This window comes from Schistocerca piceifrons, chromosome 6 (assembly GCF_021461385.2).
Source record: "Schistocerca piceifrons isolate TAMUIC-IGC-003096 chromosome 6, iqSchPice1.1, whole genome shotgun sequence".
Taxonomy (NCBI): domain Eukaryota; kingdom Metazoa; phylum Arthropoda; class Insecta; order Orthoptera; family Acrididae; genus Schistocerca; species Schistocerca piceifrons.
The window spans coordinates 585,073,831-585,092,595 of NC_060143.1; the positions used below are offsets into that span (position 1 = coordinate 585,073,831).

At 38.2% G+C, this 18,765-nt stretch overlaps 1 protein-coding gene across 1 annotated transcript in view; it reads right to left on the reverse strand.

Annotated features, from left to right (window-relative positions):
• The window catches only part of LOC124802781 (Down syndrome cell adhesion molecule-like protein Dscam2), an 866,453-nt gene that overhangs the window by 395,256 nt on the left and 452,432 nt on the right, over nt 1–18,765 (reverse strand). The window contains exon 8 of the mRNA XM_047263777.1: nt 13,646–13,772. Coding sequence (XP_047119733.1) covers nt 13,646–13,772 — 127 coding nt within the window. The remainder of the gene's footprint in view (nt 1–13,645; nt 13,773–18,765) is intronic.

Consider the following 18,765-nt stretch of genomic DNA (forward strand, 5'->3'; position numbering starts at 1 on the left):
AAATAAGGGCAGAATTAGAGCTAATGTCCATAAATTTTTAAAAAATACAAGAATATAGAGGGGAATGGAAAGAGAACATCAGTAGGATAGTGGGTGGCAGTCTACCAAAAATGCCAATCAAGCTAATCAATTTTTTAAAATATGATATAATTGGATAGATAAAAAATCTACTCTCCAAGTGGTGGCAGGAGGAAACACATGTAAAGGCTAAGGAAATGAGCAAGCTTCCAGGACCAGCAGCACTTTCTGATAGCAGGATTGAAGGGACAAAAAGAGGAATGAAGGAAAAGGACTGATGATGTTTAGGAAATAGGATAGTTTAAGATCGTCACCCAGATCCCCTGGTCAGAGGAGACTTACCCATCCAGAAAGCCTCCCCTGATCCAGGTTTGTGGGAGACATATGTATAGCTCTCCCCAGTTCCTAGACCTTATCAATCCTTTTCCTTCATTCCTCTTCCTGTCCTTTCAGTCCTTCTGCTAGCAGAAGGTGCCACTGGCTCCGAAAGCTTGCTCATTTCCTTAACCTTTACACATGTCTTCTCCTGCCACCACTTGGTGAGAATGTTTTTATCCATACAATTATATTACAGACTACTAAAAATACTATAAAAGTGCAAATCATTAGAACAAAGAAACATGGGCAGACCCAAAACCAGACGGGATGACAGGCGAATACCTAGAAGTAGGGGTAACAAGTAAGCCTAATATGTGCATAATATGATGATGGTGGGTATGTTTCTGTTACGTGTCACTGCAATGTTTGCAGTGTAGGTGTATTATTGAAGTCCAGTCACTTAATTCTCACTGACGGCAAGCAATATCTGAGAATTAATGTCATCTGTTAAGTCCTTTAAACAAAATAAAAGAGTTTTCTGGGGAAACTATTATCTTTCAAATGACTCCTGTAAACAACTTACCGAAAAACAGGGGCCGGATAACCGACTACCTGGCAGCCTAAGAAAACAACCTCATTGTATGGTGCTGTTAGAATTTCTCCTCCTTCGTACTTCTTGCCAGGAAATTTGGGAGCAATATTGTTAGTTGGTTCTGAAATGGGGATACGAAATTTGGTAAGCATCTGCAGTAATTATTGCAGATACATTGAGTAACCAACTTTCTTTCTTTCACTGCACGTGAAATAATGTAGTCATTCATAAAAATACTGATGTAGTAACACAAACTAAATAAGCATAGGTTTGTACAGGGCTTGAGGCATTACACTCATTTTATTTCATGAATACTTCATGATATCAAAATGAAAGTTTCGGCAAATGATAGGGTTTGTTACATGTTTTATCCACTTAACTCTTATTTCAAGCTAGTGACTTAAGCATGTATTGTTTCCTAAAAGTATCTTTTATCTAAGAAACGAGCTAAAATCAGCTCTTATGGGGGTACACACTGCCACATGTGATACTTGTGCCAGCCTACACTGTTATATACAGCAACAAGATAGGCTAAGCTATTGAGATAAAAACATATCCCTTTTGTCCCTAATTCATATGACACAGATACATAGGATAATTTAAAAACATGGACACAATTTCAGTTGGCCATATTTCCTTAACTATATGTTGCACTTCAAACGACTGGAAGCTAGGGAAAACTACAGCCACAATTTTTCCCAATGATATCCATGTCTACAGTGTGGTTAAATGATGGTGGCATCTTCCTGGATAAAATATTCCTGACATAAAACAGTCCCCCATTCGGATCTCCGGCCAGGGGCTACTCAGGAGGATGTCATCATCAGGAGAAACAAAACTGGCATTCTGCTGGTAAGAGTGGGGGCTGTTAGATCCCTTAATTGGGTAGGAAGGTTACAAAATTTAAAAATAGAAATCGCAAGGTTAAAGTTAGATACAGTAGGAATTAATTAAGTTTAGTGTCTGGAGGTACATGACTTCTTGTCAGGTGAATACAGGGCTTTAAATAAAAATTCAAATAGGGTAGTACATGAGTAAGCTTAGCACTGCATAAGAAAACAGGAATGCGGATAAGCTACTATGAACAGCATATTGAAGGTATTTTCATAGCCAAGGTAGATACTAAGCCCACACCCACCACAATAGTACAAGTTTAAAGTACATGCCAATTAGCTCAGCAGACTCAGCACTTACCTGGCGTAATTTATGGAAATCGTGGAAAACATAAATATTTTTAATATTTTGTCTGCTTGTGTCTGTATGTGTGGATGGATATGTGCGTGAGTGCGAGTGTATACCTGTCCTTTTTTCCCCCTAAGGTAAGTCTTTCCGCTCCCGGGAATGGAATGACTCCTTACCCTCTCCTTTAAAACCCACTTCCTTTCGTCTTTCCCTCTCCTTCCCTCTTTCCTGATGAGGCAACAGTTTGTTGCGAAAGCTTGAATTTTGTGTGTATGTTTGTGTTTGTTTGTGTGTCTATCGACCTGCCAGCGTTTTTGTTCGGTAAGTCACCTCATCTTTGTATTATATATATATATATATATATATATATATATATATATATATATATATATATATATGTGTGTGTGTGTGTGTGTGTGTGTGTGTTGCCTATTTTTGACGAAGGCCTTGCTGGCCAAAAGCTTACTTGTGACAGTTTTTTTGTTGTGCCTATCTGCAACTCGACATCTTCGCTATATGGTGAGTGGCAACTTTCCTTACCATAATTTACACAAATGAATCCATGGACCTTGCATCATGCCAGCAGGAGGCTGTTCAAGCTGGTGGAGCCTCTACAATGGTGTTGAAAGTGTGCAACTGGAGTGATATGGGATACCTGATATGACCAGATATGACTCTGAGACAGGTGACACATACATAAGCATCCTGTCTGATCACCTGCATCCATTTATATCCATTGTGCATTCCGACAGACTTGGGCAATTCCAAGAGCACAATGCAACACCCCACACGATCAGAATTGCTACAGTGTGGCTCCAGGAACACTCTTCTGAGTTCAAACACTTCCGCTGCCCATCAAACTCCCCAGACATGAACATTATTGAGCATATCTTAGAGCCTTGCAACATGATGTGCAGAAGAGATCTCTACCCATTGTACTCTTATGGATGTATGGACAGCCCTGCAGGATTCGTGGTGTCAATTCCATTCAGCACTACTTCTGACATTGGGTGAGTCCATCCTACCACAATCTTAGGCAGGTGTACCAGTTTGTTTGGCCCCTCAGTGTATATACCTGGGTGAAAGCTACTGGGAGTAAGGGAGTAGTGGACTGATGTATGAGTGAGGTTCTAAACATGAGTACTACATTTAAAAAAGTAAAAAATAAATAACAACATTAAATTTCAACCACATAATAAAGCACACAAATTTAAAGGTTGTCAATTCAAAATAAATACCAAGGGATCACAATTACAAACAACTTAAATTGGAATTATCACCGGGGAAAGTGAACCCAATACTTCATTTTATTGGCAGAACATTTAGAAGATACAATAAATCTACTAAGGAAACTGGCTACATTACACTTGTCTGACCTCCTCTGGAGTACTGCTGTGTGGTAGGGGATTCTTACCAGAAAAAACTGACAGAGGATACTGAAAAAGTTCAAAGACGAACAGTTGATTTTGCATTGTTGTGAATATGGAAGACTGTGTCATGGATATGATAAATGAGTTGGGATGGCATCATTAAAAGAAGGGGATTTTTTGTTGCAATGATATCTTTTCATGAAATTTCAGTCACCAACTTTCTCCTCCAAATACAAAAACATACTGTTTACTCCTACCTTTATAAGAAGGAAAGACCTGGGCCACAGAATGTCTGAAGCTTGGAGAGGAAATGTGAAAAAAAAGTGTGGCTGCTAAACAGAAAGTTCAGCGAACTGCCCATGTTTTGTGTGGTCAGACATGTGAGTTGGTGTGCTCGGTGCAGGAATATTTTGAGAAGGAGAGAGACAATGGTGCAACTCTATTGCTTCTAATGAAGGTAGTTGAGAGAAATGTACATGCATTAAAGATACATAAAAACGAACTTCCTAAGGAGAAATACTGTGCACAAGAGGAAGAACCTGTTTCATCAAAACTGCAGACACCAGCAAGATGTCTTTGTTAACAGTTGTCAGAGTCCTTAGTTTCTGGTACAAAGAATTAATAGATGGAAAATTATAATGGAGAGGGGTGACATTGTAGCGTGGCATTGTCTACTTTAAAGCAATAAAGTTAATGTGCTGTTTGAAAACATTGTGTGACTCAACGAAAATTGGATAAACTCCGGTCATTCCATCAGAAAAGACTGGACAGATGGTAGCATCTGTGGGAGGTTCTGTTGTTCAGTGGGAAAGGGTGCAAGAATTCTTGTCTTGTGTGCTGGAACTGCATCTGGTTTCGTGCCTAACGTCTCTGCATTTACAAATCGAGAGAAACAAGTCCATACTATGAGGAGATGATGAACAACAACAGTTTTCTGAAATGGTTCAAGAGGCGACTAATTGGAAAACCTGAATTGGCCATATGTCATTGTGATGGATAATACCCCTATCATTCAGTTATTGAAGATAAACCTCCAATGATGGGAATGAAAAAAGCCCAGCATTGGAACACAACAAAGTGAAAAGTCAGGTTGATTTACATAAGGTGCAGCTCATAGAGACAGTGACAAAAAATAAGCTGCAGTTTGAACAGTATGTTCAGGATGAGGTAGCTACAGAATGTGGCCACGGGGTTCTTAGCTCCATCATACCGTTGCCCCTTCAATGCCATCAAAATTATATGGGCATAGATTAAACATTACATAGCAAAAAATAACTAAAGCTTCACTGTGGCAGGAATTCAGAGACACATGTAGCTGTTAAAGAATAATGGAAAAATGGAGTGAGTGTAGGGAGTAATACTGAAAATATAATTATATACTTGGGTGATTCCACTGACTCGTCCACAGACCAGAACCCTGATAATGACAGTGTCGAGGAAGAAAGTGCTTCTGAACTAAGTGGCATTTACCCTTTTCCTTTAATTTGTCTTTATTTTTGTGCTTGTGTTTCAAATTTTTTACTGCATGGTGCATACTGCATTTGCACAATAAATCTCATCTCATTATTAAGGAATAGTCCTCTGCACAAGTACGACACTCTGCAGGCATACTTAAGTGATTAGTAAGAACTAAAACAGTTTATATTATTTTAGTGTTGTTAGTTATTGTATTTGCATGAACATTCAGTTCCATTTTAATGTATCTTTCCTATTGAATATGATAACTGAACATGATTCATTTTGATCACTGTAACAGACAGTGCACTACCTTGTGCTTTTGTAGAGATATACAATTAATAGGAACACGGTATCATTTTATACATAGGAGTGCGATTGTTATGCCACAAGGATAGTACGACCCTTTGAAGCGAACTCAATACCGTACATTAAAAGGTGCCATGAGAAGATGGTCCAGTAACAAACTGCACAGCTGTTCCTGCTGCAGCCATACTGCATGAGCACGCACCGGTGAACCAACAACATTGCCCCCTTGGGGCACATTTTAGCTTGGCACATTTCTCACACACTGTGGGTCAATACTTTTTCTATTATTCACAAAATGTGTTAATCCTCCATTACAAACACACATCAGTGCAATACCAAAACTTTATACGTACTTTCCAGCATGTTATTATGTACTGTTCTTTGTAGCATTGACAACCGTCGAATGCACTTGTCTGATGTCTATGTTCAGTGACCTTTTTTTTTTTCATTTCTGTGACATTTTTGTAATTATTTAATGCTTTAAGCCAAGTTTTCCAATGATTTGTTTTGTTTATAAGAGTTTTCTCTCTCTTAAATAACACAATGTGTGTAAATAAGGAGTATGCACATTTTGCTTTTACAATACTTGGCCACATTAGACTAGGAAGTATTTAATTCATTCAAGTATGAATACATTTCGATTTTTGTGATAATTTTTAAATTAATCTATGAACAAAAAAGTTAAAGTTCTTTTTTTTTCTTCGAGCTCATCCTTTAAGACTTTATTTAAGAGCTGTTAAAGGAAATAAAACCAGCTCTCCTGTTAACATGTAGTATGCATTGATATGTTAAATATCCTTGAGCATGGTTGTTCTCCTGCTTTTGGGATGAAAGCAACATGATGAAATATGAATGTTATGTATGGTCCAGTCACATTAATGTGACCCCATTTAAGTTTGAAACCGAGGTGCACTAATGACTCGTGGATGGCAGGCAGCAGCACTATAGTTCAATTCTTTTATCTTGGCGGCTCGCGCATGCCCGCCCAGACGCTGGAGATTGCTGCGTTGCCAGTTGCACACGACGCACGAGCCAATAGGAGCAGCGCCATAGTATAGCATAGTTCGCAAGCTTACGTGTAGGGGGGAGCGCGCAGTTCATGAAGTAAAGCCACCACGGCCGCATTAACCCTTTCGCTGCTACAAAGACGTGCTCCCTGCATTCCGCGCTGTGGGCGATTTTGTCACTGCACTGCTCGCCTGTGCAGACACATTGTGTTCCGACTGCTTTGACACTCTTTATCATTCGATTCCACAAAAACTATTTGGCTCAAAAATTAGATTTTTACCTATCTTCTTGACTGATACTTTCCCCCCATAAATGACTTAATTTTGTTTCGATGTTCAACGCAGTTATTATGCAGCATTAAATATAGTAAACCTTTGCACGAAATTTTGAAGAGTTTGCAGAGGTAAAAGTCCATAGAGTATACTTTCCGTATGGTCGATTTTAGTTGCCACAATGTTGAGAATGAAATGTGGACAAGATACCTATATATTTCATTTAATTTAAGTACCACATAAATGTCGTATGTAATATTGAGAAATATTCCAACTTTCGCGACTGTAACAAAAGTTTTACTTACACTGGGCACGTTTGGCTTTATTTTAAAGCACTTCAATCAATCAAAAGGAAGTAGACAAAATACATTAAACAAAACTGTGGACTTACAAAAACATTAGGACTTGAATATACCGTCTGTCAGTGAAGTGCTCAGAGCTATGTCAAATATAATTTTGTGTGTGGCACACACAAACAGCATTTATTTGCTAAAACACTGATGAGCCAACACAAACGTTGAATATTGTGCTACCGCAGCACAAAACTACGAAAGGTTACTTGGCAATGGAGGACACAAAATACAGGCCTCTTACGATGCTTCAAAAGAGAGAAACGTGTCTGGTCTAAATAAGTCGCTTATTACAGTTGCAGAAGAGGGATATATTTCAATACCATTGGTAAAACTGCGACTGTGGAACAAAAACAAGAAATAGAACATGAATACCATTGTGTATGTGCCATACCTTTCACCGATGGAAGTGCTTTAAAATAAAGCCAAACGCGCCGTGTGTATATAAAACTTTTATTACAGTAGCGAAAGACGGAATATTTCTCAATATTACATACGACACCTATGTGGTTCTTAAATTAAATGAGATATTGTTGTACAGTAAATATTATATGAAATTTAGGTATCTTGTCCACATTTCATTCTCAACATTGTGGCAACTAAAATCGACCATACGGAAAGTATACGCTATGGACTTTTACCTCTGCAAACTCTTCAAAATTTCGTGCAATGGTTTACTACATTTAATGCTGCACATCAAAACAAAATTAAGTCATTTATGGGGAGGTATCCAGCAAGAAGACGTGTAAAAATCAAATTTTTTGGCCAAATAGTTTTTGTGAAATCGAATGATAAGTGTGTCAAAGCAGTGGGAGCACCATGTGTCTGCACAGGCGAGAAGTGCAGTGATGACAAAATCGCGCACAGCGTGGAATGCGGGGAGCACGTGTCTGCAGCAGCGAAAAAGTTAATGAAGAGGCAAAGCACTAGAAATTTCATTCAAACGAATAAAATTCGTGAAGTAAGGCACTCCAATATTGTTTTTAAATAAAGAAAATATTAAGCACCACACAAGGTTTGAGCTCATAACCTTTCACTTGGCAGCCCAACACCTTAACCGTTCCGCTACCTCAGCTCATTGAACAGTGTAACTCTCTAAGGACTCTAACACCTCACGCAACTACTTATAAACACTGTTGGTATGACTATGAATTACTCACGCTTTGTAGAAGTACAATAGGAAATAAACAATTACCGCTGTTCTTTATTGCAAAAAAGCAGTTCGTGAGATTGAAACAAACATCTTTCCTTGCTATCGCCTGAATTAATTAATAGAATATGAAGCAATTGGTATAAAGAATGCTTTTTCCAAACTTTCTGTAAAAGAAAGTCTGCTATCAAGACATTGCTTTTGTTCTATTACTTTATTTATGACTGAACGTTTCTAAAACTGAAGACACTCGTCAGTGCTCTGCACTGCTGTCGAGATCTGGCAACGTCGTTCTCTGTTCATTGGCTGACTGTGTTTTGTGACGTCAGATGCACAGAACAAACCTAAACTCGGCCGCCAAGATATATGACGCGCACTTTAGTAGTGGATTGTATATCACGCATGTCAGAGGATGTCAAAAACACTGCAGTTGTTGTCATAATGTAAAAATGGAGTGATTTCTATGACATCGTACAAGGCATAGCATTGGCTTTTGGCCAAAGGTTGAAGCATTTTTGAAAGACTAAGTTTGTAAATTGTTTGCATGCTGCCACGGTTAAAGTACACCGTGCATGGCAAAATGGTGCTATACAAAATTGGCACTGAAGTGTCTGTGGTGCACCATGAACCATATGTGATAGATGTGAATCATGGCTGTGGTAATGTGCATGGGCAAGTAGATGTGCAACTACTGCCCAGGTGAACAATGGGGCTGGCAACAGTGCCTCCTCAATGACCGTTGAGCAAACGCTGCTACATATGGGCCTCCACAGCAGGCACCTGGTTCATGCACCCATGCTGACTGCTGTTCATTGGAAACACACCAATAGCACAGCTAGACATCCACTGAATGGTGACAGGTGGCTTTTTCTGATGAATCACATTTTATCCACTGGACAGATGGCTGTTGGTGCATACAGCACAAAACGTCTGAAAGCAAACACTCTGCAACAGTTGTCAGTATTGTCCCAGCCAGAAGATGAAGTGTTATGATCTGGGATATGTTTTCACAACTTTCCTTGGGTGATCTCATCGTATGAGAAGGCAAAATGTATCAACACATGTATGCATCCTTCCTTTGGGACCATGTCCACCCCTGCATGCAGTTTGTTTTTCCTTGGCATAATGGCGTCTACCAACAAGACAGTGCAACATGTCACACAGCTCAATGTGTACGTCCATGGTTTGAAGAGTCCCAATATGAGTTCACCATACTCCCCCGGCAACCAAACTCCCTGGATTTACACTCAATTGAGAATCTGTGGAACCATCTGATCAGGCAGTACACGCGCTGGATCCTCAACTGAGGAACCTTGCACATCTAGCCACGGCACTGGAGTCAGTGTGACTCCACATCCCTGCCAGTACCTCCCAAAACGTCACTGACTCACTCTCTACTAGTATGTCTCACATGGTACGCTCTGCCAAAGGTGGTTATTCAGGCTTTTGACAGGTAGTCATATTAATGTGACTGAACAGTGTGCTATAAAAAATCAAATAATTTAGACAGTTAGTGATGCAAGAGCTGCTCCTTTATGAAGATATAAGTGAATATTGGAAGTTATTCAAATGCTTGCCAATCATTTATGCTGTTCATGTTTTTCCATTCCAAAAAGACATTTTCTTTCCAAATAAATTGCAGAATATACAAACAATTATGTGTAAAAGAAAAATTAAACTAATTAGAAAAAATTATAACTCAAAAGTCCAACATTTAATCATGGGCTTCTGAAGTTACAATCGACTTCAATAACTCAAGAAACAAAATTAAAAGAGAAGAAATTAGAGGAAGATAGAAACAGTAAAAAGGGTCACCATCAACTGTGCCTGTGTCATATTATAAGTTTTTACACCTCCTAATTCATTGTTTTCAAACTGAAAAGCTAAAATTTAATTTACATGAAAATTAATAAATCATATCTTCTGGAACATTCAGTGATAACTATACTATATTGCTCCAGAGAATGATAAATATTTTTACTTTGAGGACTAAAGGTATCCACAGACTACACAATAGAGACACTGGGAAATAGACAAATACACATACAAAATTAAGCTCATAGCTAAAATTTAATGTAACGCCCTGTCTCAGACAAAATGCTAACAAAAAGAAACGTTGTGTGTGTAATACCATGGTATGCAATAAAACAGTAGCCATAAGTTTGGGACAGGTTGAGGAGGCAGAAGGATAAAACAAAGGCAATTGGAGACTGTGTAGAGAACAGTGATTAATGAGCATACCAGTCAGACTACAGTGGAGAAATGTGTCTTGTGTGTGGAAGGGGGAGAGGGGAGTGGGGGGCTGGGGGGGGGGGGGGGGGGGGGGAGTGGAGAAGAGTCATGTGGAGAGGAGTTAAGGAGATTGCAGGATCAAAGGATGTGTTGTAAAGACAATTCTCATCTATATGATTCATAGAAAATGGTATGGGGTGGGTTTACAGATGGTACAGCAGCATGGTCAATCACTGTGTAGCAAGAGGTATGTACATAATTTAAAATAATAATAATAAAAAAAACACATCCCTATCCCTACTAAAAAACCAGTTCCTCTCCTGTTCGTGGAATACTGGCTATTTCATAATGGCCTATCTACAATAATAATAATTCCATTTCTGGTTTACAAAGCACCTATTACAAAGACCCTGAAGTCTTGGGACTGCTGATTCATAAGCATCACAAACCTGGTACCACAAAAATAAAATTCCATGGCACAGGTATCATAGAACTGCTGCTGCTCCCTCGGTCATGAGCCCTTTTATGCACTTGCAAATTCCAAGCTCATCTTCCAAACTGAAGTCTTTCTCATGTCATTTGGATCCCCCTCCCCAACTATCAATAACAACTCTGAATTGTATACACCAGAACTATAATTACAACCAAAGCACTGACCTCTCAATCACTTGGTCTCACACTCTGTTAGCCTCTGTACTGCGCCCACATTCAGTCCTATCCACATTTCTCCAAAGCCATTCCCTCTTCTCACTCTATTCTGACTCATCTATCCATTAATCTTCACTCCCTCTTATCCTGCTTTCTTCCACACCTTGTTCCCCATATCTCTTCTGACCGATACCACTTATTTGGTAGAATACTACGTGCAACTACCACTGCCTCTACTGGGGTTAGATTTCTGGTGCCACATTCCTACTATATTTCCTTTCTTTGTCCTTCCTAAGACATCATCCTCTGTTCCCTTCAACCATCCCTTCATACTTGTTCCAAGTTGTTCACATCCTCTTACCAGGTGCCCTCATGGAACAACACGCTAATACTGTATAATGCCACCTCTTTCCTTGATAAAGGTCACAAATTTCTTCAGAAGGATGAATGGGAGATAAGTGTTTAACGTTCTGCTGACAACAAAGTCATCAGAAATGGACACAAGCTCAGATTAGGGAAGAATAGGGAAGGAAATCAGCCAAACTTCCAAAGGAACCATCCCAGTATTTGCATGAAGTGATTCTGGAAAATCAAGGAAAACCTAATCAGGATGGCTGGACGCGTGTTTGAACCATCCTCTTCCCCAACGTGAGTCCAGTGTGCTAACCACTGTGCTACCTCACTCAGTAAGTTTCTTCAGGAATGCCATAAATAGCTCAAGCCACTCATTGGTGATCGATACAGTAGAGTTATGAAATCGCATGATGTTGATGTCTAAGTTTCAGCCACTGTTCCAAACATTTCCAGACATGTTCTGTTGGATAAAGATTAGGTATTTTAGAAAGTCAGTTAATATGTGATAGGGTGTGTGTGAGTGTTTATCAGATATGGAATGTATGTATGCAGCCCTTTAAAGAAAGCTGTTGTCATCTTGGAAGATGGGAGAGTCCACAGCATAATCATTATGAAGATGTGAAAGAAGGGCAGCACTTGGTCAACAAGAGTGCTGAAATAAATATCCTGGTTCATGTCCACACAGTAACTTGAATGAGTGGGCACTAGCCACCTAGCCACACTATGAAACAACCCCCACCTCCCCCACCCGCCACCCCCATTCAAAAAGAGAGAGAGAAGAAGAAGAAGTAGAAGAAGAAGAGAAGAGAAGAGAAGAAGAAGAAGAAGAAGAACTTCATAGAGCCATATCCAGCCTGAACTATACATTCTCATACTGCAAATTAAATGCCTCATGCCTCATTGGGCCACTGGTACACTCAACAATTTCAATCACTTGAAAAGAGTAAAAATCACAACTTGTTGGATCACACTACATGCCTCTGGTCTGCTACTGTCAAGTTTGTTTGTTGTTTAGTCCACTGAAGATGTGCTTCATATGTTACTGTGAGGAATGGCCTTTTGTGAGGTACCCACACGCAAATGTCCACTGCAAGTAATTCCCTTTGAAATATTCACTCAGGTACTGGTTGAGATGGACCTGCATCCACTGGCAATGATAATTCCTGTTGGGCCTGAAAGCAACTGTCACTGATAAAGTGAGACTCTCATCTCCAATTCCTGATAGTTAGGATCTTCTCACAGCTACTGTTCTTATGCCATTTTACACTGTTGTACGTGGAAATACCTTCACTTGTCGACACACTGGATAGTCCAGACTAATATACCAACAAATTCGGAAACTTCATTCTAGGTGTTGAAATGGGCCTGTCCATACACAATAGTTTTTTCTACCATTCTGTCATGTCTGCACATCAACCACTCTTACTCTGGTGATTCCAACAACCACCTGACGCAAACACACCATTTTACTGCCATGATCTAACTCATTGGTCAATATTTACATGACCATGCAGTAAAGTTCTGTATCATTAAAGGTGCCTCAAAACAAGCAGTGTGCTCTTTTAAGAGGGTGGACTGCTTCAAAGCAAGCAGTGTATTATTTTAAGAGGGTGACTAATATCTTGTCCAGTGAGCTTATCTGATCTGCGCATATGTGTGTGTGTGTGTGTGTGTGTGTGTGTGTGTGTGGGTGTGTGTGTTTTGGTCTGTTATCTTTCAGTAAGAACATTCTTCTAAAGCTTAGCTCTGAGTTATTAATGTGCCTGTCTATCACTTAGAGTCCCAACAAAAAAGTGAGTGGGTAACATTAGTACTTCCACTGTTCGTGTTCCACCTAGGACTTTCCACTGTCTTATCTTTTAATGAAATAAATTGTGCATAAAAGGACAAGAAAGACAGCTCAATAATTTTCGAAGAATATTGAGCTCCAGTAATTCACAATTCAGCACTGTTGAAACAGAGGAAATACAAATTCAACTAACAAAGTTTGTCAAACAAGTTTTAAAGGATCTATTTTTTCTAATATCTTACGTCTCACCATGCTTAACTTTCATTGTGTTTCTTGCATCAAAGTTTAAAGATGAAGTTTATCTATATTAATATTTTCAGAAATGCTTTTCATCAAAAGAATACAAAAAATGGGAATAAAGACACAATTTTATCTTCTTATACAACAAGCACATTTATAATTTACACAATACCTGAAAAGTGGCAATGGAAAACTTTGAACCAAACAAGTCATTGTAACAACTTTTCCTCTTTCAAAGAATGCCTGAATGCCAGTAACATGTCCCTCTTTCTTTTTAGGAGCAACACTGGTTGACGGTTCTGTGAAAGCATTGAAAAAATAACCATGAAAAATTGTTGCAAAATGCAGTGGCTTTTACCTGAATGATGGAAGAGGGAAACCTTGGACCATGCAAGTAATAACAACTGTCATTTTCAATTGAGCTGCCATTCTGACACTTGATACATGACTCTCCTTCACTTTGGGGGCAACACTTGTTTGAGGTTCTGCAAAATTTGCATCTGTGTTTAACATTGTTTAAATGGAATTGCTCTGCAGTCATTCTATGGTTTTTTTTTTTTTTTTAGTTTAGCTCATAAAATAGATTCATGATACTGCTATAAGCATTTCTTAAAAACTTAAGAAGAGACTATCAGAACTGGAATAATTATACCTGAATATGGGAGACGGGTAGCCCTGTGCATAACACAAAAGTGAAACATGATGTCCCTCATTTATAGTTTTTCTCAAAGCCCCTATTTCATTATCCTTTACTTTTGGCTGTATACTTGTTTGTGGTTCTGTAATAAAAATGAAAGAAATATGTCGAAAGATGTGATCCTTTAATGTGCAACTACATTTAAGATTTTACTAGATGAAGCAGCAAGTATCATGCAAGTTATAAAACTAACTGCAATTCACATTCCACAGTTATCTGATTGAAAATTTAATGTGCCATTGAAACACTGAGTTCATGACAGATCAACAGAAAACACATGCATGTAAGGCCTCAAATGTATTGGAGTGCTTGTGTATGCAACACTTCCTCTGTGTGAGCAACAGTGCAACATGGGACACACAGTAAAGAGGACAGACAAGTTGAAATTTGATGCAAATGAACCTGCTGAGATTTGATAGAGTAGTGCTGCACAGGTGAAATCAATATCAGAAAAATAATGCCAAATACTTCGTGTAGAAAATATGGTGATTGGCTTAGAAATAATGCTGTGAATTGATAAAAGCTTTCAGATAACAAAAACAGGAAATAAAACTCCAAATGGTCCAAGTCGAAGAAATATAAGGCATCTGAATTACAGGAGACATTATATGATACACAGAAAAAGCACAAAAACTGATGTGGAAGACTGGAAAAATGAGTGGTAGGTGTGTAGAAACTACAAAGGACTCACTACATGCTGGTACATGCATGCTGTTGCAGGTTTTAAGAAGTAAATCTCTGCATATGCAGAAAAAGTGAAAAATGAGAACACTGGAAGAGTTTTGCAGGATTCAATTAGAAATGTTGTTAATGATATAAATGTCAAGAAGAAGTAATGTGATTTACTCCTTATTTTGAAAAGAACAATTTTCAACCCAAAAATATTTCTATACACTTCATCATAATACATAAAACACAAATATCAGAAACTTTTGAATGAGGTTCGGTGAAGGTTGAACGAGTTTGTAGCCAGCCAAATTTGTCAATATGAGGGTACATTTATGATGAAATGAAGGAAGTACACTAACCTTTCAAAAATGTTACTCACCATATTTCAAGAGAATGTATGAAAGGCAGACAAAAACATTCTAATGTCCCTAAAAATTTTCTTACATCTTTGTTTTAACCTCAGTGTCAACTACATACTCAAGCCCCAGAACAAACATTTAATTTATCTGCGTTGAAATAAGGTATTTACACCAATACAATTTTCTTATGAAAGTGAATAGTTCCCTGCAGTCATTCTAATAGAACTAACTGATTTACTGAGTAACTTATTTTGAACAAAAAGTGCAAAATTTTTGGATTCCAAGAATATGCTAATATCCTGGGTACAAGCATGAAAATATCATTAAATGCACATAAAGTATCTTAAATGTTGTACTAACAGTTGAAAATCTTGATAGTGGATATCATAAAAATTCTTATAACAGCCTGAAAATCTCTGTTATCTGGATTGTTAACACTGTCATTTCCTTCTCCCGTTACTTGCAAAAGAATTTTATCCATCTGATATTTAAATTGTTAAAAAAAGTTTCAATACACCAATAAACTGACCTGAAAAACTCTGATCTACTAGAAAACAATCCATTTTTGACAATGTACTGTAATTGGATATAACATTCTAGAAAAATTTTTAAATAACTTAAGATTCCTCTACATTCTATATAGCTGAAATAAAACTTGTGTATCTAGAGGACACAATAGCTTTGCAGATCAAACACTTTAATGTGTTGCAGATAACACTGAACAAGCCACCTGTCATAAACTGTTTCATCACATTTGCAGTTGTACTGTGTAGCTCGCAGAGCGGAATAGAAGAAGGAAATCAAGTTCATTGCTTTGCAGCCAAATGTCTTTTAATTGCATAGTTCTACACAAGAAGCACAATTTACAGTTCTGTTCAGTTATTTTCAGGCATGTGACAAATTGAACTACTGTCATCCTACATTATTGTCAATTTGTGTACTAACCTGACAATTATAGTGATTTTTTTAACAAACACAGAACTGCAACTTTGCTGTTGGTGACTAGCTTCAGTTCTTTCATCTTATCAGTATTGATACTAGCAAATACAATCTCTCTGTCTTTGCTCAGTTCCTAGCCATGTGGTCTATTGTTTACAACTGTGTAAGACTTGCCTGTATAAGTTTTAAAAAAAGTCCTAAACCACCTGCTTTAAATGCGTCGTATTTTTGTATCATGCAGTCAAGCTTCCTAGCACACCACATTTTGACATAAATGTGTTTTACGGCTTCACAAATTAATTTTGGTAAAGTATTCCAGAGCATGTCTTAAACTTATGGAGTCAATTTATGGACACAGTAATCTATTTCCAATTTACATGCAATTTCTAGAAACTTTCCTTGGGTTACCAGTTTGTTACAGAAAAGACATAGAAAGAACCCCAGTTTTGTGTTTCAAGTGAATGAAAACGTTTTCTGGCTTAGATGATTCATCAGATTTCAGTTTCTGGCCTTTATTGGTACTTACGGAAAATTTATTTGAAATACTTATGATCACTAACAAAACCTCACAATATCAAAGATATCTGGCCAAATGATACAGTATGGTGTTTATTAAATTCCTCTACAATTTGTAATTTTTTTACCATCAATACTTTTTATTTAAATATCAATTGTGGAAATTTGTAAGCATCATTTACTGCATTGAAATGAAAACACTGTTCTCTCGCCACACATTTTGTCACAAGTTGGTGAGTTGTTGGAACACACAGGCTTCTTTACCTTTGCAAGGAATATCTTCTCAGCAACTATAAGTCTGCAGTATAGATAATGAGGGAGTTCACAATGTCCATTTAAAAAAAATAGCAAACACTTTCTTTGATGTCAAGCTTTTGTAAGCCTTCCGCAGTTTTTCAAAAAGTGGCACCAACAGAAAGACAGTGTGACTTGTGCGAGACAGAAGCATGTTAGATGGGAATGCTAACATAGTTTCTAATAGGGAATTTGGGGGACTCCAGTGAGAAAACATTTTACATGGAAGAGTCTTACCATACACAGCGGAAAATGTTATACAGGAGCTACGTTTAATTCCTTAGCATTTTTGATACCAGTAACACCTACTGTCCAGCTCTCACTTCGTTCACGGCTCATCACATATTTCTTAACCAGTAGTGATGTCCAGCTGCTGCTCATTAATAGCGTTTACTCTTACTATGAAGCCAATTACCATAATCTTTTAATGTAGCAGTAAAATTAATTAAAATGAAAGCTAGGCTACAACTTCCAAGAAGGCATCAGTATCTCTTGACATCCTACAAAATACAATCAGTTCTTTCCTTTTGAACTTGAAACAGAATATTGTACCAATGTTTGTACTTCCAGTTGTTGACTACAGTGATATCCTGATAAGGTTTATCTCAGAAAAGCCCGTGATGCTTTGAATTTGTCATACATGGGAGTGTATGACACATATCTGACATTTCTCATTTCAGTCATATTTCACTATCTAATGTACAGTTATCATAGTTACAAGCATAGACTTTCATGCATACGCTGGCTGCTTTACAATATGGTCACTGTCTACAGACTATTCTTATTCTTCTTGGCCTCAACACTCTTACGTGAACAACACAGCAGAAATATTCATTTCAGTATCCCTTCTGTTCAACTCTCGAATGATTTCCCTCACAATACCAGACACCAAATCATATCTCCAGCTTCAAAACACAGCTAATGACCTGTGTCTTCAAACAACAATAATGTCTGCCCTTCCTTTTGAATGCTTATTTTGTCTCGTTACCATTAAGGAGCTTTCTTTCTTACGAGACCCCATTTCCCCAAGTTCCTAGGTGGGACAATGTACCTGAATTTTTCTCTCTTATAGCTCACTGTGTCATATAGCATTTATGTAGGCTTACACAAGATCGTATTTGCTGATGTCCCTTCACTCACGACATGTGCGATTTCAGAGATCACACATCCATACAGTTCACAGCCCCGCTTATAGAGGCCATCCAGGTTGGCCTCTGGAGCATTCTGTTGAGCTGCCAAAGAAACAGAATTATTTAAGCAATCACAAATGAGCACTTGGCCTATTTGGTATCCTGTATTACTGTTGTCCATTCAACGTGTTCAGGGCTATGGGCAACCTGTACATCACTGAATCTTATGTGAGCGCTATGAAGTACTATGCTTCATTAACTTGTTTGTTCTTGATATAAAAAACTTGGCAACAAGTGAGGGTTACATTTTCTCCACGTGTTAGTGTCAGTGTTAAGTCACCCAACAAACATCTTGATGGAAGAAGTACTCCAACGTATCATTACCCAACAGCAAGCTTCAAGCTTTCACGGGACAACAGCAAACTCTCAAACCTCTCTCAGTCAAGTGGCATCTGCGTGTTTGCTTTAGGTTACTCAGAGCAACCAACACACTCTCTGGCATATGATGAATTGGCTGATGATTGGGACTCCTACAAGGCATGGTTACACAAAAATTTCCAGGTTTTCTGTGTGAGTGATGCAAACCTGTGGTGGGCTTCCTTTTTTTTTTCTTGGCTTTCTTTGTGCATATATCAGTTGTTGTGCCAACTTGCAGCTTTCCAAGAAATGGCCAGCTTATCATTTGATGAAATTTGCAAGCTTCTCTCAACCTATTATTGTGAAAGAACACATGTCACTGCAATGCATGTAGAATTTTACCATTTCCAGAAATACCCTAACCAATCTTACAAAGCCTGGGCTGCAGAATTACACAGGTTGAGCTGTCACCATAAATTTTTCACTAGTATCCATAATGAATCCTACGCTGATCATA